The 23,943-nt window shown below is 44.6% G+C and overlaps 1 protein-coding gene across 1 annotated transcript in view; it reads right to left on the reverse strand.

Moving 5' to 3' along the window:
* LOC142258921 (uncharacterized) overlaps positions 1–21,603 on the reverse strand; it is a 113,322-nt gene extending 91,719 nt beyond the window's left edge. The window contains 7 exon segments of the mRNA XM_075331477.1: positions 7,655–7,745; positions 18,799–18,896; positions 18,980–19,103; positions 19,185–19,364; positions 19,494–19,603; positions 19,606–19,643; positions 21,590–21,603. Of these exon segments, the coding sequence (XP_075187592.1) occupies positions 7,655–7,745; positions 18,799–18,896; positions 18,980–19,103; positions 19,185–19,364; positions 19,494–19,603; positions 19,606–19,643; positions 21,590–21,603 (655 nt within the window).
* Positions 21,604–23,943: the final 2,340 nt, after the last annotated feature.

Consider the following 23,943-nt stretch of genomic DNA (forward strand, 5'->3'; position numbering starts at 1 on the left):
GGGAATCTGGGGTCCCCACAGTGGTCAGTGAGGGGGGAGGAGGACATGCAGGATGCTCCAGCCCTCACATCCGACGTCATGTCGGAGAACCCGCCCTTACCCCTGACAGGCAGGCCCGGGGGCGGGATTTTTGCGACTAGGCCGCGGTGAAGCCGGGGACTAAATTTGAGGCCGCTCATGACAAGCAGGCACGGTCGGCGCGGAAGTCCACCGGCCTCCTCAGTTTTACAACTACCGCGGCTTCCGGGAAGAAGGTGCGCTCTCTGCACGATCCCCTACGGGGACACAGAGTACCTTTAAGTTGCAGGGCCCGGTCCCTGGGGTTGAAGAGGCTCCGGTCCGGCAGGTTCCCTCAGGGGCTGCGGATGGAGCACGGTCCCGGTAAATGGAAGACCGCTCAGGATCCCACTTCTCCCAGAGCCGCATAAGGGATGGTGAAGGAGACGGCATGTGGCTCCAGCCTCTGTACCCGCAATGGGTACCTCAACCTTAGCAACACCGCCGACATAGTGGGGTGAGAAGGGAACATGCCGGGGACCCCGTGGGGGTCCTCTTTTCTTCCAACCGACATAACTAAGTCTGAGAATTCATGAGTGGATGTGTGCCTCCTTCCACACAAAGCATAAAACTGAGGAGCCCGTGATCCACGGGAGGGTGTATAGGCAGAGGGGAGGGGTTACACTTTTTTATGTGTAATTCTTTGTGTGGCCTCCAGAGGCAGAAGCTATACACCCAATTGTCTGGGTCTCCCAATGGAGCGACAAAGAAAACTACCATATGTGAATATGTGCTCTACATCTATGAGGGAGTTGTACCTGAATGATCCATTAATTAAACTGTTGTATTGTAATATGTATTTTTGTATGATAATATACTTGGATTTGGTTCATATGCATTATCTGGTTATGGCTATGTGGCGCACAATCTTATCTTGGGATAATTAATGTTTTTTTTTTATAACCTATATGGGTGAATGGGTGTCCCTTGGAACCCTTATGTGCTATATTGCCATATCCTCTTTGTTTTCCTGTATGGATTTAACTGAATTGAAATAATGATTGATTTGTACCCAATCTGTGTATTTTCTTATGTGCACAATAATGTCGTTGTCTCAGATCATTGGTACTGTATATATTTTTCATAAACTTTCCCGTTTATGGTGGGTTGCCAGTACTGCTGCCCTCACCTAAGATGGCGCTGGACGCGCTGATGCCTGTGCGCACTCTGTGTGCTGGTTTCTGTCCCTCCCCTCCGGTTGGCGCCCAATGAGTGAAGCGTTTAGCGCGCATGCGCATCGTACCTTCCGGGACGCCAGCTGGAGTGGGCGGCATGGCCGCCGCCAAGCGGTGCGCACCACTAATAGGCCTCAGGTGAATCTAACGCTATATAATGGTGACCATTCCCCTGTCACAGCACCTCCTGACGAAGCGAGTGTGAAACGCGCATAGAGGTGCTGGGCAGTGTGGTTCTTCAGGTAGTGGTCTCCAACTTTTCAAATTGTCTTCTGGCAGCCTGATGCTCTGATGTTCCCCTTCTCTCCCTTGCTCTACAGGGTTATATGATGATATATGGGGGTACATTGAATTGAATGTGGGCATTTTGCATATATGGGGAATTCTATAATAACATTGTGCCATACTATTTTATGTATATATGTGTAAGGTTGCAGTGATGCTCCTGTATATCATGTACCTCTAAGGCATCGTCACTTTAAAATTGAAACCCCATTATGGGTGATTAAGTTCGCCTTTAAAACTGCCAGATTGTCAGTTTGTATTATCATGTTTGGTATATCTAATTGATTGCATTATCTCTCTTCTGACCACCCTTATGCAATAGCTAATAACCACACTGCCCCAGGATTTTTTCTGTGTTTTTAAGGGGTTAATTTTTAACTGTGTGTGTTTTGATACCCATCTCTGATTATGTGATAAATTTATGATGTTTTTTGTATCATGTTAATAAAGATGTAATCAATTTTTGGATTTATCTTGCTTCTTTGATTATACTTGTACTAAGATGCAGGTCTAATGTAGAGTTAATATGTTTGGTTTGGTAGATATGCATTCATAAAATATGGATCTCTATTTCCGTTTTTGGATTTATCCTCCCTCTATGGTAGGTGCCTGAGCACATCGGATCGCACACACAGTCAGATCGCACACACAAACATTGGATCACACGCAAACATCAAATCACACACACACAAACATCGGATCGCACGCACACACACACACACACACACACACACACACACATCGGATCGCATACACACTCACCTCATCCAGCGACACCGATCTCTTCTCGCCGGGAGAATCCTGGGAGACAGTGCAGTGGAGCGCACTGAACAGGACCTGCGGCGGGACACGTGACTTGTCTCATTCCCTGCTGCCGTAAGTGCTGGATGTGATGTGAGTGTGTGTGTGAGATCTGCTGTGTCTGCAATCGGCTGTGTGTGTGCCTGCGATCGGCTGTGTGTGTGCCTGCGATCGGCTGTGTGTGCCTGCGATCGGATGAGTGTGCCTGCGATCGGATGAGTGTGCCTGCGATCGGATGAGTGTGCCTGCGATCGGATGAGTGTGCCTGCGATCGGATGAGTGTGCCTGCGATCGGATGAGTGTGCCTGCGATCGGATGAGTGTGCCTGCGATCGGATGCGTGTGCCTGCGATCGGCTGCGTGTGCCTGCGATCGGCTGCGTGTGCCTGCGATCGGCTGCGTGTGCCTGCGATCGGCTGCGTGTGCCTGCGATCGGCTGCGTGTGCCTGCGATCGGCTGCGTGTGCCTGCGATCGGCTGTGAATATCTGCGATCTGCTGTGTGTGTGTGATCGGCTGTGTGTGTGTGTGCCAGCCATCTGCTGTGTGTGCCAGCGATCTGCTGTGTGTGCCAGCGATCTGCTGTGTGTGCCAGCGATCTGCTGTGTGTGCCAGCGATCTGCTGTGTGTGCCAGCGATCTGCTGTGTGTGTCAGCGATCTGCTGTGTGTGTCAGCGATCTGCTGTGTGTGTCAGCGATCTGCTGTGTGTGTCAGCGATCTGCTGTGTGTGTCAGCGATCTGCTGTGTGTGTCAGCGATCTGCTGTGTGTGTCAGCGATCTGCTGTGTGTGTCAGCTAGCAGCAGGGTAGGATGGCGTGCAGCACCCACCGGAGATCACAGGAGGACCTTGGAACCACGCAGACGTCCTGGTCTGGTGAGTATGAGTCTCCTGGGAAGTGGGGGTCTGCTTTTTTGGGGGGTAAACTTACCCCCAACCTTGTTTCTCCAAGAATAAGACCTCCTCCAAAAATAAGCCCTAGTTCTTTTTTGGGGAGCAAAAAAAATATAAGACAGTGTCTTATTTTTGGAAAAACACGGTAGTTGTCAGGTCCCATTAAACTTTCTGAGTTGTATGCTGTCTGTGCAAATGTAGTGCCTATGACTATATCAGGGTGCTGCAGGGAACTGCACCTTCTCTTTTCTGGTGCAGGGCCCACCTCCCATGGTTCCAGGTACCTGAAAACTAGTGTCACATCCACTAGCACCACAAATTCCAAATCACATCTCACATCATGACCTGTCAGACACACCAGTGGGTTGGTCTAGCTGGAAAAGGGCCACTCACGTAGGGGTCAGGCAGACTGGTGGGAGGAGACAGAGTGTGTGCTCCAGGGGAGCAAGAAGAGAGGGAGTTCAGTGAGAGCCCTCAAAGAGTGAGGAGCTGGGGAGTAGTAGCTCCCGGCGAGCGAGACCAAGGTTGGGTCGCAGGCAGTGGTCCCCAAGAGTCGGGGACCGGTAGCAGTGACATTGGAAAAAGGGTGCGACGGACATAGTCGTGAAGGACTGTCGGCATCAGAGAGTACAATAAACGGAACGGTACCGAGCACAACGGGGTACAGGACCCTAAGTCAGGAACCGATTCAATGACCTGATAATTAACCTGGAGGGAGAGTGTCTTTATGAACTTCTCTAAGAGCTCAGAGATTGAAGGCATCAGCACAACCAGAGGGATAGGGCTTTCCAGACAAAGCAATTTACTGAAATCCTACGTGCCAGCCATCAAGAGCACAGCTCCACTACACATAGGGACGAGGGCCCTGACAGCTTCAAGCCAAAGGGCCACAACAGACAACTAAAATTGTGCACGGAGGCAGGGTCCGGACTATCAAGTGACACCGGTGGGAGTATTACCTGGACGGGCTCCCCGCAGCGGCAGTGGTACACAGAGACCTTGGTTTACTACAGTGTGTGCGTCTGCTTTATAATCCTCATCCAACACCACGACAATCACAGTGAGTACTCTGACCCTGCACCCTGTCCTCCCCATCGTACCAACAACCCTGAGCCCGGGGCCATCCCTACCTGTGGAGGGACTAACAACTGGCTCCTTAACTCCATCTGCCGCAGTGCTCCCCACAGCAGCGGCGGTACTCCCATTACCGCAACCCACAGGTGGCGTCACAAACTCTTCCCCTGTAAATATCCCACTTTTAAAAAAAGATTCAAGTGTCCGCCAAACCGGGTCCGGAGACCCCCCCCCGATCCTAGAACCGAGCAGCCTGACCAACACCGGGGCGGTACACAAACATGTATGGAACCTATTATCCGCTGTGCCAGCTGTACCTGCTGCATCTATCTATATCAGCTGTGCCTGCCGGACCTGCAGAATCTACCAGTAGACCATGATGTTCAACCCTCTTTGTTCATTTTGCCTCCTCTATACTGGAATAATAAGCCATTAGATAGTGTTTTGTTGGCCAAAATTATACCAAACTGCTACTTTATCAGTGGAGTAATGGAGGGTTCCACAATGGTGGTGGCTGAAAGACTCTTCATTATAAAAAGATATGGCTTCATCATCCAATCCAGCAAAATCCCAAAGACAAATCTCCTCGATGTTTTCTCAGCCTTGTAGTGGCTCAAACACTGTTAGTATCTACATGTTTGGCATTGCAAGAAACCACATAAAAATGTACAGATTGCGTGTCTCGTGGAGCAAGAGATGGGTACTGTGTATTCTGCACTAAAATGCCATATTTACAACTTTCACTCTACATCATCCACTTCTTGCTAATTTACTGAGACTGTCTGTGGAGTCAAAAGTAGTCATTTACACTAAAGAAGAAAACAGTAAATACTATTTACTGACTGTATGTTGTGGTATTTGACCACTTTCAATTCTTTAAATGTTTTGTCGAACAGTTTTTATATTTTTTTAAATAAATGGAAAACACATCAACCTCACATTACAGCTAAGAAAGTAGAATATGCCACAGAAAAAAGGTCTCAGAAACACTGGGATCAGATTCAGCATTACAAAGATGTTATCATGTAACGTGACAGATGTCAGATTGGAGAAATGGGGCCTGGATAGGAGCAGAAAACTGGCTGCAGTGGAAAGCCATGATATAAGAGCGGCTTTGGTACTAACTACTATAGAGAAACTGTGACTATAGACAATAACACATCTACTAAAATGACCGCCCTCCCCCCCGACAGCCTTCACCGTCAGTGATTTAGTAACTAGAGGTGACACATCTGGAGTAATTACAGTATGTGGCTCGGGGGCTCTCGGCAATCCAAACTATTGTAGGGGCCAATATCTTTTGTCAGATGAGTTTCTTGAAGAAATATTAGACATTTACTTTCTGCCTCTCGGACTCCACAATGGACGGCTCCAGTACAAGTTCTTATATAATGGACATTTGTAGAATTCAGAGAAAATATCTTTCAGGCTCTTCAAGGTAAAAATATCAGATCTTTGTGTGTTAATTACTTTCCTTTTTTTTCTAATTAAATCTTGGTAATAATGTGGGTGGGCTGCCCGACCTCCATGTACCCACTGTGGGGTAATCCTAACCTCCATCATATGTTACAGTTAGGGCGGCTTTGCACGTTGCGACATTGCACGTGCGATGTCGATGGGGTCAAATCGAAAGTGACGCACATCCGGCATCGCAGTCGATATCGCAACGTGTAAAACCTTTTTGATACGATGAACGAGCGCAAAAGCGTCGTTATCGTATCATCGCTGCAGCCTCCGACATTTCCATAATGCCGGTGCAGCGACAGGTACAATGTTGTTCCTCGCTCCTGCGGCAGCACACATCGCTGTGTATGAAGCCGCAGGAGCGAGGAACCTCACCTTACCTGCCGCCGGCTGCAATGAGAAGGACGGAGGTGGGCGGGATGTTTACATCCTGCTCATCTCCGCCCCTCCGCTTCTATTGGCTGCCTGCCGTGTGACGTCGCTGTGACGCCGCACGACCCGCCCCCTTAGGAAGGAGGCGGGTTGCCGGCCAGAGGGACGTTGCACGGCAGGTATGTGCGTGTGAAGCTGCCGTAGCGATAATAATCGCTATGGCAGCTTTCACTAGATATCGCACGTGCGACGGGGGCGGGACTAGCGCTGCAGCATCGGTAACACATTGTTACCGATGTCGCAGCGTGCAAAGCCCGCCTTACCCTGTGCTGAACTTTGGATATAAACGCCCCTATCAGCACATTCATCAGAAGGGAGAGAAGGAAGATCCATCAATAAGATGCCGAGATTCTAGGAAGATGGAGTCATTGCTCTCAGTGGTAGAAACAATAAGAATCTTGTAGTTATGATACTTATTAATGAAGAACAAAAATAAAATAAATGATGTTACAGAGCAAGCTTTCCAGACTACTGAGGTCTCTTCATCAACTACAGGATTATTATTCTGTTTCTCCCACTGAGAGCAATCAATCTTTATTCACCTGGAGAACACGGCACCAAACTAAGAATCTAGGACGTCACCAGCATCATTACCCTCCGCTTTCTCTTAGGGGTCCACCATACTAATTAGATTTTTCTTTGCAGATTAGAAATCTGGGCAGCTAAAGCCTGCTTTACGCGTTACGATTAAGCATACGATGTCGTATGTGATCGTAACCGCCCCCATCATTATGTGGGGCACGTTCAATTTGTTGAACGTGTCGCACAAACGATTATTTCCCGTCACACGTACTTACCCGTCCATACGACCTCGATGTGGGCGGCGAACATCCATTTCCTGGAGTGGGAGGGACGTTCGGCGTCACAGCGACATCACGCGGCAGCCGGCCAATAGAAGTGGAGATGAGCGGGACGTAAACATCCCGCCCATCTTCTTCCTTCCGCATAGCCGGCCGGGAGCCGCGGGACGCAGGTAAACTGCTGTTCATCGTTCCCGGGGTGTCACACACAGCGATGTGTGCTGCCCCGGGTACGATGAACAACCTGACGTTCAATTTTTAGGAATTGAACGACGTGCATGCGATGAACGTTTTACCGTTCAATCGCAATCGCACGTAGCTGTTACACGCTACAATGTAACTTACGATGCCGGATGTGCGTCACTTGCGACGTGACCCCGCCGACACATCGTAATATATATTGTAACATATAAAGCAGGTTGAAGAGTCAACATCTTCTATTTCAGGGGATAGGATGGATCCTACCTGTAAGATCTGGCTGATACAGATCTCACTCCAACAGAAGGGCGTCCAATGCCCAAAATAATGAAGGTACTTTTGGGTGGAGGCGCATGTGGTGGTCTAGCAGCAGAATGGTGACCATTTTCTATGACCAGACTACAACCCTGATAAAGCAGCCACAGCCGGTGACTGAGACGAATCTGTGACTTCTCTGCATTTAGTGGTCACTACTCACCTGGGCGGTTATCTGTAGGAACCTCCTCTTTACCTCGCTCATCACCCCTCACATATGTCTCTGTAGTATTAATATGGATCAGATCTTCCCCCTGAAACAAATATTGTAAAAGTCACAGACAGATGGAGAAGTCCCATCTATGATCAGCTCTAATCCTGCCATCTCCACCGCTCTCATTACACAAGTATAACACATATAAAACTGGAGGATAAAACAAGACTGAGCACAAGACCTTCACAGCCGTCTACACATCATAGGAGATTTCATGGCACCTTCTCTCCATCTACCTGATGGTCCTGAGGAACATCGGGATCTTCTTGGTTACAGTCCTGTGGGAGAAGAGGACGGGGACATCTCTCTGGTGTTGTCCTCTTACTGGATAGAACTGGAGGAGACACATACAGGGACTGAATTCATTCCTTACATACAGATAATTATAGGCCGTGTGTATTTAGTCCTGTCTATTACCTGGTGATGTGAGGGGCTGGGGAACCTCCATCATGACGTCCTTGTACAGATCTTTGTGTCCTTCTAAATACTCCCACTCCTCCATGGAGAAATAGACGGTGACGTCCTGACACCTTATAGGAACCTGACACATACAATGATACCGTCACCCCCGATCCCTTCATAGCGTTACTGTATAATGTCCCAGCATTCCCAGCAGTGTCACCTCTCCAGTCAGCAGCTCAATCATCTTGTAGGTGAGTTCTAGGATCTTATGGTCATTGATGTCCTCATGTATCAGGGGCTGAGGTGGAGGCCCCGTGATTGGGCTCAGGGGTCTTCCCCATCCCTCAGACACAGGGGCCTGACAGCGCTCACTAGAGGTCTTCTTCACTACTGTGTAATCCTGGTTATGGAGAGACACAGTAAGAAATCTCACTCCAGACATTTCCAGAGTCCTCACCTCTCCAGTTCTGTCCATCTGTTATTCCCATAGATAAGAATGATGTAATGTGACGTCATCAGAATCTCTCACCTCTCCAGTAAGCCGGAAGAGGATCTCTAGGGTGAGGTGTAATATCCTCTCCGCCATCTTGTCCCTGTCCATATCCATCCTTGATGGGGCAATCAGGAGAATTCTCTTATATAGATCTCCACTGAGAGGATCCGATATTGTAGGGACCTGAATGGGGAGAAGATGACGATGTGACATCATAACGAATCCTGTATAGTAATATAATTACTGGAGACTTTATATCCGATCACTGGCCGCAGAAATAACACTAACATGTATGGCATGAAGGAGAAGACAATTCCTGGTTTTGGGCTGCGGGAACCGAAATTAAGATTCTTGATTCAATAATATTGAGAAGTGGGTTTTACTCCACATGTATGGCACGTGACTATTTTATAAGTATTCGCCTGTTGGGTTTTTTGTATGTTTGCAGGGTTTTAGCTTCTCAGATTTTTTCGTCTGACTCTTAGACTGCAATGTTTTTAAACTGTCTCAAAATTACTGTAGAAAATTGACACTGAAAAAGACGTGGGTGTGTGGGAGGACGAGAAAACCAACCAGTGCCAGGAAGCTGCTGCCAAGGCAGATAATATAATAGGATGCAGTGAACGAGGCACAGATGCTCCGGACAAGAACAGTTTTGCCTCTATACAAGTCACTAGTTCGGCCACACTTACAATATTCTGCACAATTTCGGGCTCCAGTGAATGAGGAGGACATAACTGAACTAGAGCGGGTGCAGAGAAGAGCGACCATTAACCCCTTCATGACCATGGACGGATATATCCGTCATGGAGCGTGTCCCGTTAAGCCCCGCCCCCTGCCGCGGGCAGGCAGCGGCGGTCGGCACACATATCAGCTGTTTTCAACAGCTGACATGTATGCCTGCTAGCCGCGGGTGGAATCGCTTCCACCCGCGGCCATTAACCCCTTAAATCTTGCTGCCAAAGTCTGGCAGCAAGATCTAAATGCGCGCGGCCATGTTTTTTACTTACCGCCGCCCCCATCGGAAGTCACGTGCGTGATCACGTGACTATCGGTGGTTGCCATCGTAGCACAGGGTCATGTGATGACGCCTGCAGCTACGAAGTTTCAGTTTCGTTTTTCCTCGGCCGGGAGCAGAGGGAAAAAGAAAGTGACTATTTCTGCTGTTTACAGCTGTATAGCTGTGATCAGCAGATAGCGATCAGCAATCGGATTGCTGATCGCTATAGCCCCCTAGGGGGACTAGTAAAATAAAATAAAAAAAAAAAAAAAAAAAAACCTAAAAGTTCAAATCACCACCCTTTCCCCCCATTGAAAATTAAAGGGTTAAAAAATAAATAAATATACACATATTTGGTATCGCCGTGTTCAGAAATGCCCGATCTATCAAAATATAAAATCAATTAATCTAATTGGTAAACAGCGTAGTGGCAAAAAAATTCCAAACGCCAAAATTACGTTTTATGTTCGCCGCAAGTTTTACGCAAAATGCAATAACAGGCGATCAAAACATAGCATCTGCACAAAAATGGTACCATTAGAAACGTCAGCTCGAGACGCAAAAAATAAGCAGTCACTGGGCCATAGATCCCAAAAAATAAGAATGCTACGCGTTTCGGAAAATGGCGCAAAACGTGCGCCACTTCTATTGGACGAACTTGTGAATTTTTTTTAACCCCTTAGATACAACTAAACCTATACATGTTTGGTGTCTACAAACTCGCACTGACCTCAGGCATCATTCCCACACATCAGTTTTACCATATAGTGAACACAGTGAATAAAACATCCCAAAAACTATTGTGCCATCACACTTTTTTTTTGCAATTTTTCCACATTTGGAATTTTTTTGCTGTTTTCCAGTACACCGTATGGTAAAACTTATGGTTTAATTTAAAAGTACAACTTGTCTCGCAAAAAACAAGCCCTCATATGGCAAGATTGAGGGAAAAATAAAAAAGTTACGGCTCTCGGAAGAAGGGGAGCAAAAAACAAAAACGCAAAAACGGAAATTGCCCCGGGGCTGAAGGGGTTAAAGGAATGGAAGGAAGGCAATAGGAGGACAGGTTAGCAAGTGTTTGGTTATTTTGGAAACAAAGGCTATGGGGTGATTTTATTACAATGTACAAGTATATCAGGGGCATTACTGAGATACTGTATTTCTAATGAGTTTTTTTACAACTGAGGCCTGCAATGATGACAAGGAGGTTCAATCATAAATCACAGATAGTGATTCTCTACTGTAAGAGCAGTGAGAATATGGAACTCTCTGACACATGATGTGATAATTGTTGATAGACTACAAAAATTCAAGGTGGGCTTGGATGCCTTCCTTAAAAAGTATATTATGGCAGGTTATCAGGACTAGATTTTGTGATGGAACATTGATCCAGGGATCTGGTCTGATATTTTTAGAGTCATGAAGGATTTTTGCCCCTTGAAAAAGGTATTCACACCCTCGGAACGTTTCCACTTATTTTTACGTTACTCCCACAAACCAGGGCTGTGGAGTCGGAGTCGTAGCTCATTTTGGTGGAGTCGGAGTCGGTATAAAATGCACCGACTCAGACTCCTAAAATATATAATAAATTGGGGACAGTAGTGCAATGCACAGTGTGATGAAATTTTTTTCATAGGAATTTGGGAAAGTTATGAAATGTCCTATAAATGGCTGTTCTATTCCTGATCTAAGGCTACAGTCACACACAGCGTTTTTTTGAGGATACGTTTTTCAGCTGCAAAAGCAGATCAGCTTTTTATAAAACTGCATCACCTGAAAGGTTTTTGAGCTCATAAATAATGCTTTCAATAGCAAAAGCAGATTAGAAAACTGCCACAAATTGACTGCTCATTCTTTGTGAGGATCCTCACAAAACGCTGTGTCTGAATGTCCTATCTTTTCACCCATTGCCTTTGCTGGGATGCCAGAGTCCCTGCATTTCACTGCATTATTTTGCCATCAATGTTCAATATGTTTGTGACAAGAAAGAAGTTGTTAGCAAGACACTGGCAGTAAAAGATGGTAAAGCTCATCACACCGGCCAGTTTCTCCAGGCCTTAGTGGAAAAAGTTCTGCAAGATTACGAACTCAAAAAAGAACAGGTTCTTGCTATTGTAACGAACAATGCTTCAAACATGATAAGTACAATTACACTGATGAATGAGAGTAATGAACAACAGCTAGAAGAAAATGTAGGATTCAGTATGTGTGAGATGCCACAGTGCTGTTCATGTAACTGAGGAACAAACAAACAGAAGAACAGCAAAATGATTCTTTAGGATTAGATGATCTTGATGAAGCTGCTTCAAAACACTTTCATATTCATCACATGCGCTGTGTTGTGCACACGCTGCAGCTGGCAATAAGAGATAGTCTGCAAGAGAGACCCCGATTTCACACATCCGTCTTTACGCCGGTTTGGCGGATGCGGCGCACTCCAGTACAGTGTATACAGTACAGTGGCAGCGTGACACACAACAGTCACATGCTTTCATGTGACCGGAGCATGTGACCCAGACGTTGTGGCGCTGTCACTGTACTGTATCGCACTGTACTGGCGTGCACCAAATCCGGCGAAATGCTGGAAACCTATTTGGAAAAGTGAGGAAGTTGGTTATTGCCGCCAGAACCCTTAAAATTGATTCCATCTTGAAGAAATGTGCTGGGAAAGGGGCAATTGTTGATCAAGCCACTCGGTGAGGCAGCACTTATTTAATGACTGAGTGATTGCTTGAACTAAAATCATTTCTTATAGATATGGTGAACTCTCAAGTAACATTAAATGAAGGTCAATGGACACAGGAATTGAAGGAGTTGCTTAATCACCCATTTACCATGACTAAAAAATTACAAGCTGAGGATTTAACTCCTGGCATTTTTATGAGGGAGTGGAAGAACTTGCTATTTTGCCTATCCAAAAGAGGAGGTTTAATAGCAGATGGCATTTCTGCTTCAATGAAACGGAGAGAAACACAGCTATTAGAAAATAAAATTCTTCTGGCAGCTGTTTATGTGGACCCAAGTCATCATATACTTCTTGATGAGCAACACCTTACTAAAGGAAAAGAAGCTCTGACTGAGGTAGCAGTTAGGATGAGCGGCTACAGGACTGCCAGGCGCAAGAGGACTTGGGTCCTGACAGTGCTACTGCTGCCATATCTTCATCCTCACCAGATAAGGAGTTTAACTTTGACAAGCATTTGGATGACATGGAGCAGGCAAAGCATTGCCGCAAGGAAAAAGATTTCACTCCGTCTCCTATAGCAACAGATTGACCAGATTTCAGTAACATTTTTCACTTGCTCTCAAAGAAATAGAAAATTTCAACCATTCATCAAAACTGACTGTGCATGAGGCAATTCCTTTATACCCAGAAATTGTTAGAGATATTGCCCATGTGGTTACTGCTTTGCCTCCAACCCAAAAGTAGAGAGGTTGTTCTCTAGCCTTAAAATTATTAGGTCAGATTTCAGGTCATCTGCGAAGGAGGATCTGATGGAAGCAATTCTATTTCTTAGAACAAATTCATAGACTGCACAAATGTTATTTAGTATGTTTTTGTTGAAAACTGTTTTTTGCCACTTTTATAGTGTATTACATAGTGTTATATATGACACACAATATATACTGTATATATAACACTATGTAATACACTATGTAAATGGCAAATAACAGTTTTCAACAAAAACATACTAAATATTAACATTTAGTATATTGCTTATATTTAAGTGAAAAATGTATTGTAGTACAATGTGAACATCAGACATTTAATCATTTTTATGATACAATAATCAAGATATTTAGATAGAACATAAAATATATTAATTGTAATACAACTTTAGAATACAAAAAAAACTGTAAAATTGTAAAAATATGTAAAAATAAATAAATATATATATATATATATATATATATCTATATATATATATATCTATCTATATATATATAGTTAGGTCCAGAAATATTTGGACAGTGACAATTTTCGCGAGTTGGGCTCTGCATGCCACCACATTGGATTTGAAATGAAACCTCTACAACAGAATTCAAGTGCAGATTGTAACGTTTAATTTGAAGGTTTAATCAAAAATATCTGATAGAAATTGTAGGAATTGTACACATTTCTTTACAAACACTCCACATTTTAGGAGGTCAAAAGTAATTGGACAAATAAACCAAACAAAATATTTTTATTTTCAATATTTTGTTGCGAATCCTTTGGAGGCAATCACTGCCTTAAGTCTGGAACCCATGGACGCTGGGTTTCCTCCTTGGGGAACCCAAACGCTGGGTTTCCTCCTTCTTAATGCTTTGCCAGGCCTTTACAGCCGCAGCCTTCAGGTCTTGCTTGTTTGTAGGTCTTTCCATCTTAAGTCTGGATTTGAGCAAGTGAAATGCATGCTCAATTGGGTTAAGATCTGGTGATTGACTTGGCCATTGCAGAATGTTCCACTTTTTTGCACTCATGAACTCCTGGGTAGCTTTGGCTGTATGCTTGGGGTCATTGTCCATCTGTACTATGAAGCGCCGTCCGATCAACTTTGCGGCATTTGGCTGAATCTGGGCTGAAAGTATATCCCGGTACACTTCAGAATTCATCCGGCTACTCTTGTCTGCTGTTATGTCATCAATAAACACAAGTGACCCAGTACCATTGAAAGCCATGCATGCCCATGCCATCACGTTGCCTCCACCATGTTTTACAGAGGATGTGGTGTGCCTTGGATCATGTGCCGTTCCCTTTCTTCTCCAAACTTTTTTCTTCCCATCATTCTGGTACAGGTTGATCTTTGTCTCATCTGTCCATAGAATACTTTTCCAGAACTGAGCTGGCTTCATGAGGTGTTTTTCAGCAAATTTAACTCTGGCCTGTCTATTTTTGGAATTGATGAATGGTTTGCATCTAGATGTGAACCCTTTGTATTTACTTTCATGGAGTCTTCTCTTTACTGTTGACTTAGAGACAGATACACCTACTTCACTGAGAGTGTTCTGGACTTCAGTTGATGTTGTGAACGGGTTCTTCTTCACCAAAGAAAGTATGCGGCGATCATCCACCACTGTTGTCATCCGTGGACGCCCAGGCCTTTTTGAGTTCCCAAGCTCACCAGTCAATTCCTTTTTTCTCAGAATGTACCCGACTGTTGATTTTGCTACTCCAAGCATGTCTGCTATCTCTCTGATGGATTTTTTCTTTTTTTTCAGCCTCAGGATGTTCTGCTTCACCTCAATTGAGAGTTCCTTAGACCGCATGTTGTCTGGTCACAGCAACAGCTTCCAAATGCAAAACCACACACCTGTAATCAAGCCCAGACCTTTTAACTACTTCATTGATTACAGGTTAACGAGGGAGACGCCTTCAGAGTTAATTGCAGCCCTTAGAGTCCCTTGTCCAATTACTTTTGGTCCCTTTAAAAAGAGGAGGCTATGCATTACAGAGCTATGATTCCTAAACCCTTTCTCCGATTTGGATGTGAAAACTCTCATATTGCAGCTGGGAGTGTGCACTTTCAGCCCATATTATATATATAATTGTATTTCTGAACATGTTTTTGTAAACAGCTAAAATAACAAAACTTGTGTCACTGTCCAAATATTTCTGGACCTAACTGTATATATATATTATATATATATATATATATATATATATATATATATATATATATATATATATATATATGTAATCTATTGTATATTACTTATTGTATAACATATTTACAATTTATTACAGTTTTTGTGTTCTAAAGTTGTATTCCAATAAATACATTTTATGTTCTATCTAAATATCTTGATTATTGTATCATAAAAATAATTTGATGTCTTATCTTCACATTGTACTACAATAAATTTTTCACTTAACTATAAGCAATATATGTCGGAGTCGTGGAGTCGGTGCAAGGGAAATTGATAAGTCGGAGGTTTGGCTTACCGACTCCACAGCCCTGCCACAAACGTAAATGTATTTTATGTGATATACCAGCATTAAGTAACAAATATTTGTAAAGTGTAAATGAAATGATAGATAGTTTTATACATATTTAAAAATATAAATCTTAATATTGTGAGGTGCATTTATATTAAGCCCCTTGTAGTATGATGCCCCTGAGTGACCAATTGCTTCCAGAAGTCACATAATTAGTAAATTGAGTCACCTGTATCATTTATTTTCAGTATAACTACAGCTGTTTTGTGAAGGCTTCAGGAGTTTTGTTTGAGAACATTAGGGATCAAACAGCATCTTGAAAACCAAGGAACCCACCAGACAGGTCAGGGATAAAGTTGTGGACAAGAGTAAAGCAGGGTTCAGTTATTAAAAAAATGGTGAACGCTCTGAACATCTCACTAACCACTTTTCAATCGATCATCCAAAAATGGCAGGAGTATAGTGTGGAGAAAAGAGGGTCAGTGGGTACGGTCATCTGCCGGCCTAGCTGTCTAGGAGAGACCGCTCGGACCAGGGCTCATCCCACTGAAAACCCGCACTCCTTCCTTGTGGTCAGGACACTATTCCAACAACACAGGGTGAGGGAACCACACTTTGGTAAGACATTATTGGTTCACCAACAGGCAAACACGTATCATACATTCCCATCAACAACACAAGATGGTACAAGCGACAGAGTCTCACTCATCCATTGTCTCGCATGGGATTAGAATCTTTGCGACTTCGGGGCTTCCTGGGCCAATTATCCCAGCCAGCAGCACCCCACTTTTGATGAGCACCCACCGAGAGGAGATAGCGGCAAGCTTAGAAAGATGACTGAGCACAGCAAGATATGTAGCCAGGCCACTGAATTCTCCTAACCTGGGTCTCCAAGCAAATTTGTGGCTTCAGCATTGAGTAGTGATGCACATCTGTGATCCTCAAGTTGAAACCGTGGATCCTAGCCTGAAGTCCTGCAGAATGAATATGGTGACAGGAGCAAAGCCCTTTTTAAACCCCTCAGTTCTCATTTTAGGGTATTGTGTATTACAAGATTGGTGGAAAATGGCCGTTCTCTCATTGGTTCAGTTCAATCCGAATGAATCATTTTCCTCTGATTGATGTAGTCAGAGATGCTGAGGCAATCCACATTTAACTGACAATAGGGCTTCGGTCAGCCTGACATGAAACCATACTAAATAGGATAACTGAAGTGAGCACTAATATATTATGAGTGCAAGCAAAAAAAAATACATAGTACATAAGGATAAGGCTGCACATCAAAATTAGATAATAGTATAATGCTATAAGCATACCGAAAAACATTGAAGCATACAGTGAAAAATGCCACTTGCTAACTTGAAAGTGTGAATAATGAAATGCATACCTGCCATGAATATTAGGAAAAAGGAGATATTTAGCAATCGCATTGATCAATGTAACTGAGCCCCAAAACCTCGTCAAGGTATATCTCTATATTGGGGTCCCTAGCTCTATGACCCTAACTGTGTGTCATCTCATTGCAATTAAAAACTGCTATGTGTGGAGAGGGGTAACCAAGGACTTTCTTATATAGGAGATGGAAAAAACATGGCCGAAAGGGGCGGAGCTGTGTTCACATTCAGAAAAAAAACTTCATACTAAAGTTAGTATTAAAAGTAGAAATTATTCACACTTTCAAGTTAGCAAGTGGCATTTTTCATTGTATGCTTCAATGTTTTTCGGTATGCTTATAGCATTATACTATTATCTAATTTTGATGTGCAGCCTTATCCTTATGTGACATGAAACAATGGCTAACTTCTTTTAATTTGCCAATCAAAGGAACAAGACCTCTAGCCTAATTAAGAACAGTTCACCCTTCACACAAATCTCCAGATGCTGAGTTGTCACATATAGCACAACTACAAAGACATGGCCGTCCACCTACACTGACATCCCAAGCAAAGAGATCACTAATTACAGAGAAGCAGCCAAGAGGTCTGTGGTCAGTGGAAAAGCAGGAGCAATCCAGAGCTCAGGGGGAGAATCTGTCCACAGGACAATTATAAGTCATAAACTCCACAGATTTGGCCTATATAGAAGACTGAACATTAATAAAAAGCAAAACATAAGAATTGAAAATTTCTTCACAGACGCCTTCATTCAATTTACCTGAGATAGAGCTGTTTTATAAAGGAGAAGGGGCAAAAATGTCACCTCTAGATGTGCAAAGTTGGTAGACGCATCCCCCAAAAGACTGTCAGCAGCAATTGTAGTGAAAGAAGCGCCTGTAAAGTACTCACTCAGGGGGCTGAATACTAATGCACATCACAATTTTCAGAGTTAAATTTCTTAAAATATTTAGAAATTCATTGATAATTTCCTTAATACTTCACAAATGTTGGCTACTTTGTGTTATCACATAAAAAACCAATAAAATCAATTTTTTTTGTGGCTGTAATGTGAAAAAAATGTGGAAAAGTTCACCGGGTGTGAATAGTTTTTCTTGCACCATTTTGAAGAATTTGGAACAAAAAAATAATAAAGAGAAGACAAAAAGTGACTTAGAAAAACCCAACAGAATTGATGAGTTGGATGTGAGTTTTGTGATGCGGAGCCCGTTATACCAGGAGACGGGATGTGACCGGAGGCAGAAATATTCAGGGAAGGGAAAGATTTTACACTTTCTAGATAAATCCTCTCCTCCCGGGATGTAACGGCCTCTAATGCCGGGATCACACGGCCGGATAAAGAATCATCACAGCTTCATCCAGAAAATTAGGACAAGTCTTTTCTTATTTGTCATCCATATACAATCCGGTATTTACAGCCGCTATTAATAATTTACAAGACCATTTACAGCTTCCTCCATTACAGAACTGCAATGTACCCGTAACACAATGTCTGCTGTATGGTGGAGCTGGTGGGAATCTGATGGATTGTGCAGACACAGACCTGAATGGACGAGTCTCCTCCGATTTACGGAAGGCACTAGAGGATGCTGGGATTATTCTCACACGCAGATTCTGTGAGAAAGAAAATCCCCATCTGCACTGCCACATCCAATAACAATGGTCTGAGGGTGAGACGTTGTGTTATTTTATGGACAACACTGAAGTGTGAACGAGAACTAAAAGGAACCAAAGCTCTTATCTCTCCTAATCCTGCCATCTCCACCGCTCTCATTACACAAGTATAACACATATAATACTGGAGGATAAAACAAGACTGAGCACAAGTCCTTCACAGCAGTCTACACATCATAGGAGATTTCATGGCACCTTCTCTCCATCTACCTGATGATCCTGAGGAACATCGGGATCTTCTTGTTTACAGTCCTGTGGGAGAAGAGGACGGGGACATCTCTCTGGTGTTGTCCTCTTACTGGATAGAACTGGAGGAGACATATACAGGGACTGAATTAATTCCTTACATACAGATAATTATAGGCCGTGTGTATTTAGTCCTGTCTATTACCTGGTGATGTGAGGGGCTGGGGAACCTCCATCATGACGTCCTTGTACAGGTCTGTGTGTCCTTCTAAATACTCCCACTCCTCCATGGAGAAATAGACGGTGACGTCCTGACACCTTATAGGAACCTGACACATACAATGATACCGTCACCCCCGATCCCTTCATAGCGTTACTGTATAATGTCCCAGCATTCCCAGCAGTGTCACCTCTCCAGTCAGCAGCTCAATCATCTTGTAGGCGAGTTCTAGGATCTTCTGGTCATTCATGTCCTCATGTATCGGGGGGTGAGGTGGAGGCCCCGTGATTGGGCTCAGGGGTCTTCCCCATCCCTCAGACACAGGGGCCTGACAGCGCTCACTAGAGGTCTTCTTCACTACTGTGTAATCCTGGTTATGGAGAGACACAGTAATAAATCTCACTCCAGACATTTCCAGAGTCCTCACCTCTCCAGTTCTGTCCATCTGTTATTCCCATAGATAAGAATGATGTAATGTGACGTCATCAGAATCTCTCACCTCTCCAGTAAGCCGGAAGAGGATCTCTAGGGTGAGGTGTAATATCCTCTCCGCCATCTTGTCCCTGTCCATATCCATCCTTCACGGGGCAATCAGGAGAATTCTCTTCTATAGAAGATCTCCACTGAGAGGATCCGATATTGTAGGGACCTGAATGGGGAGAAGATGACGATGTAACATCATAAAGAATCCGCTGTAATAATACAATTACTGGAGAGAATAAGGGGAAACATATAATGAGAACATTCTGGGGGCACATTATACTGTGTGAGGGCAGAAAGGGGACGAGGACCGAGGGCAGAAAGGGGCAGAGGGCAGAATGGGATCGAGTGCCGACGGGTTTCAGAGAAAAAAGGAAGAAAAACCTCACGATTCATAGAAATCAGCGAGACAAAAACTCCAAGAAAGTCTCAGAGCTGAAGGGGTTAATGCCGCCTGACCCAGTAATGGGGAATCTCCACACACCTCCACCTGCAGAGCCGCACACTAGATATATGATAGAGTCTAGATCCCAGTGGCCAGAAGGACCTCTGCTGAAGTCACGCCCATGTGACCAGCCTCTTGTGTGGGAGGAGCCTGTAGTTCCCGGCAGTCAGTGGACAGTTTGTCCTTCAAGCAGCAGGATTGTTTCCCATCTGCGCTGTTTTTCTATCCCGAGGTGTGTGATATAACAGGAGGTAATATCTGATGGAGATTATCACATATGAGCCTCAGGGGGAAATAAAAAAGGATTGTAGGTCACCGTCTCTGGGTGAAATAGTGTGCAGCAGTAGGTGCGACGCTCTGTCAGTGGGGGAGTCGCAGCGCAGCACCCGGGGTCCCGTTCCTCATTTCCCATTAGAGGCATGGAGAGGGGGGGGGGGGAATAGAGCCATGAGGAGGGGATTGGAGCAGTCACTGTATATAATGGAAGCCCATTGGATATTAAAGGGAACCTGTCAGCAGAAATTTTTCAATAAACCTAAAAGCTTCCCCTTCTGCAGCTCCTGGGCTGCATTCTAGGTTCCTGTTGTTATTGTGCCCCCTTTTAGACCAAAATAAATACTTTATAGTGTTACCTTTTTGTATGCAAATCTTGTTATTTGTACACGGGGGCGGGCTGTCTGGTGTCCGTTATTCTCCCTCCTGCCGCTTTATGCCGTCCCCCATCGCTCAATTTCATATATGTCATCAGCAAGTACCCACCCATAATCTCGTGTCCTGCGCAGAACGGTGGAGGCAGAGGGGAAAGCGCGGGCACGAGATTATGGGCGGGTGCTTGCTGATGACACGCTATGCTGGCACGGCGCATGCGCGAGACCTCAGGAGCATTGGGCGGCGTCCTGAGGTATGAAATTAAGTGATGGGGGACGGCGTAAAGCGGCAGGAGGGAGAATAACGGACACCAGACAGCCCGCCCCCGTGTACAAATAACAAGATTTACATACAAAAAGCTAACACTTTATAAAGTATTTATTTTGGTCTAAAAGGGGGCACAATAACAGGAACCTTACTAGAATGCAGCCCAGAAGCTGCAGAAGGGGAATCTTTTAGGTTTATTGAAAAATTTCTGCTGACAGGTTCCCTTTAAAGGTGGAACCAAAGATCCCAAAGGGCTGAATTCCACAATGATCTGTGACTGATACTGATGTGTTTATTACCAGGTGATTATCAGCGCATTCAGTATACACAGTTTATGGGAATTTTTAGCATTATTATTATTACTAATTGTTGATCATTTTTCTTTATAGAGTTCGGGGCAATATCGGCTCCAACACAAAATTCTTCCTCATCCACTGAATATGAACGTTTTCATCTATTGTAGAGAATCCCACAAGTGACATAAGAGGATATCTCTGTGTATACATTCGCTGCACTGTGTATTATATGGGGTGTACTTATATATTCTCTGTGCTGTGTATTATATGTGGTGTACTTATATATTCTCTGTGCTGCGTATTATATGGGGTGTACTTATATTGATGTTTGTATTGATGCTTCTTGTAATCTTCTATTTGTGTAAGTTGTATTTGCTCGTGTCTTGGTGATTTGATGATTCAGTGACGGTGTGTTTCCCCCTCAGAGGTTGCGTGGGTTTTATCAGTGGCCGCATTCACTTTGATATTGTCATGATTAAGAACAGTAATCTGTGTGAAACGCGGTGACGGGCAGTGTGTCCTTTTTTTTCACATCATGCTTTTTCACTGTCTTTAATAAAGTTTTTTTAATTAAGCTGTTGATGGATTTCCTCTCTTCTATAGGGCCTCAGACACTGCCATCACTAATCTAGGACTTAGTGGTAGCTATGGGCTGCTATTAACTCCTTATTACCCTGATTACCACCACACCAGGGCAATCGGGATGATCCAGGTAAAGTGCTGAGATTGTTACATCTAATAGATGCGGTGATCCGGGAGGCTGCAGGCTGATATTTTTAGACTGGGGAGGCAGCCTAATAACCATAGGCCTCCCCAGTCTGAGAATCAAAATTGAGGGGACTGCACGCTGTTAGTTATTTATTTTACTGTACAATATAGATCCACCCACCGGCGTCTGATTGGTTGCAGTCAGACAGCTGTCATTCAGCGTCGGGGCGCATCTGACTGCAACCAATCACAGCCACCGGTGAGCGGGGGAAGCCATGAATATGTATGAGCCTAATGAGCGGCCCAGGAAGAAGAACGAGAGGCCGCAGGAGCAGTGTGACACCCGCGCCGGTGATCGGTGAGTATGAAGTGCTTGCTCCTACCCCTTTGTGCCGGATTCTGGTTCCCATAGACTTTATATGGGGACCAGCCTCTGGCCAGATACCAAGGATCAATCCCTCACTGTCCCGGAGTCAGCAGGGGATTGATCTGCCAGTCCTCCAAAACGCAGAAAGAAGTGACATGCTGCTGCTTTTTTCTTCCACAAAAACTGCAAGGAACAAAGAAGCAACGTGTGCACAGCCTGTCTGAATTCTCATAGACTTTGCTAGGGAAGGCAATGCATGCAGTTTTGGGCAACAAACAACCCAAACACGTGGTGAAATAGGCAGCGTGCGTACAGGGCCTAAAGATGGAATTGCTGCTGGTCAACTTGCAAATCCTGTCACAGTGGCCGGTGTGTAATGTGTGGCAGGGCAGATGGACAGGAGGTGTGAGAACGGCCTCTGACCGGACCACAGCCTTAGCTCATAATTTTATTACCTGGCATAACGTTACTCACTAGTGACTGATGGCCCTGTCAGAAGTTATGAGGCATTGAACGACTGCCCTATTACATGGAATACATTACAAGCTGCGGTCAGACACAATTCACCTAGATGAGGATTATGGCAGCATGTACATCATTGTGAATAGATAAAATAACCACTTTAAAAGGGAAAAAACCTCACATAGCAAAGTTTGTAATAGTGAGTTGAAAGAAAAAAAAACATCTGCAAACGGCGCCCTGCAACTAAAAGGTCTTGTCCTGATTAACTACTCATTAATTTTTTTTTCTTTCCTTCGACTCCATGTGTAAAAGCCGCTTTACACGCTGCAATATCGGTCCCGATATCACTAGCGTGGGTACCGGCCCCCATCTGTTGTGCGACACGGGCAAATCGCTGCCCGTGCCGCACAACATCGCCCAGACCCGTCACACGTACTTACCTGACCGGCGACGTCGCTGTGACCGGCGAACCGCCTCCTTTCTAAGGGGGCGGTTCATTTAGTGTCACAGCAGCGTCACTGAATCGCCGCCCAATAGAAGCGGAGGGGCGGGACGTAACATCCCGCCCACCTCCTTCCTTCGCATTGCGGCCAGGAGGCAGGTAAGGAAAGCTTCCTCGTTCCTGCGGTGTCACACGGAGCGATGTGTGCTGCCGCAGGAACGAGGAACAACTTCGTTACTGCTGCAGTAACGATAATTGAGAATGGACCCCCATGTCGCCGATGAGCGATTTTGCACGCTTTTGCGACGATGCAAAAATCGCTCATAAGTGTCACACGCAACGGCATCGCTAATGCGGCCGGATGTGCGTCACAAATTCCGTGACACCAACGACTTCGCATTAGCGATTTCGTAGCGTGTAAAGCCCCCTTAACACAACAACAAGAAACTTTTAGTAACGTTCAGAAGTGTCTTCATCAAGACATTGGTCTCTTCCAGCCAATCACTGACCTCAGCAACTCGTTCCAGCTACATCTGATGAGCCACGGAGATCTGTGATTGGCTGCAGCAATGTTGACGTGATGTCACAGCCAAACAGTCTAGAACACCGCCGCAGTGAAGACGGTGCTCAATCTGGTTTGGGAGTATAAGTTTACACCGTGTGCAGAATTATTAGGCAAGTTGTATTTTAGAGGATTTTTTTTATTATTGATCAACAACTACCGTATTTTTCGCTTTATAAGACGCACCTGATTATAAGACGCACCCCCAAATTTGGTGAAGGAAAAGAGATTTTTTTTTTAATGTTAAATGGGGTCCATCTTATAATGCCAGT

The sequence above is a fragment of the Anomaloglossus baeobatrachus genome (genome assembly GCF_048569485.1).
Source record: "Anomaloglossus baeobatrachus isolate aAnoBae1 chromosome 5 unlocalized genomic scaffold, aAnoBae1.hap1 SUPER_5_unloc_18, whole genome shotgun sequence".
Lineage (NCBI taxonomy): Eukaryota > Metazoa > Chordata > Amphibia > Anura > Aromobatidae > Anomaloglossus > Anomaloglossus baeobatrachus.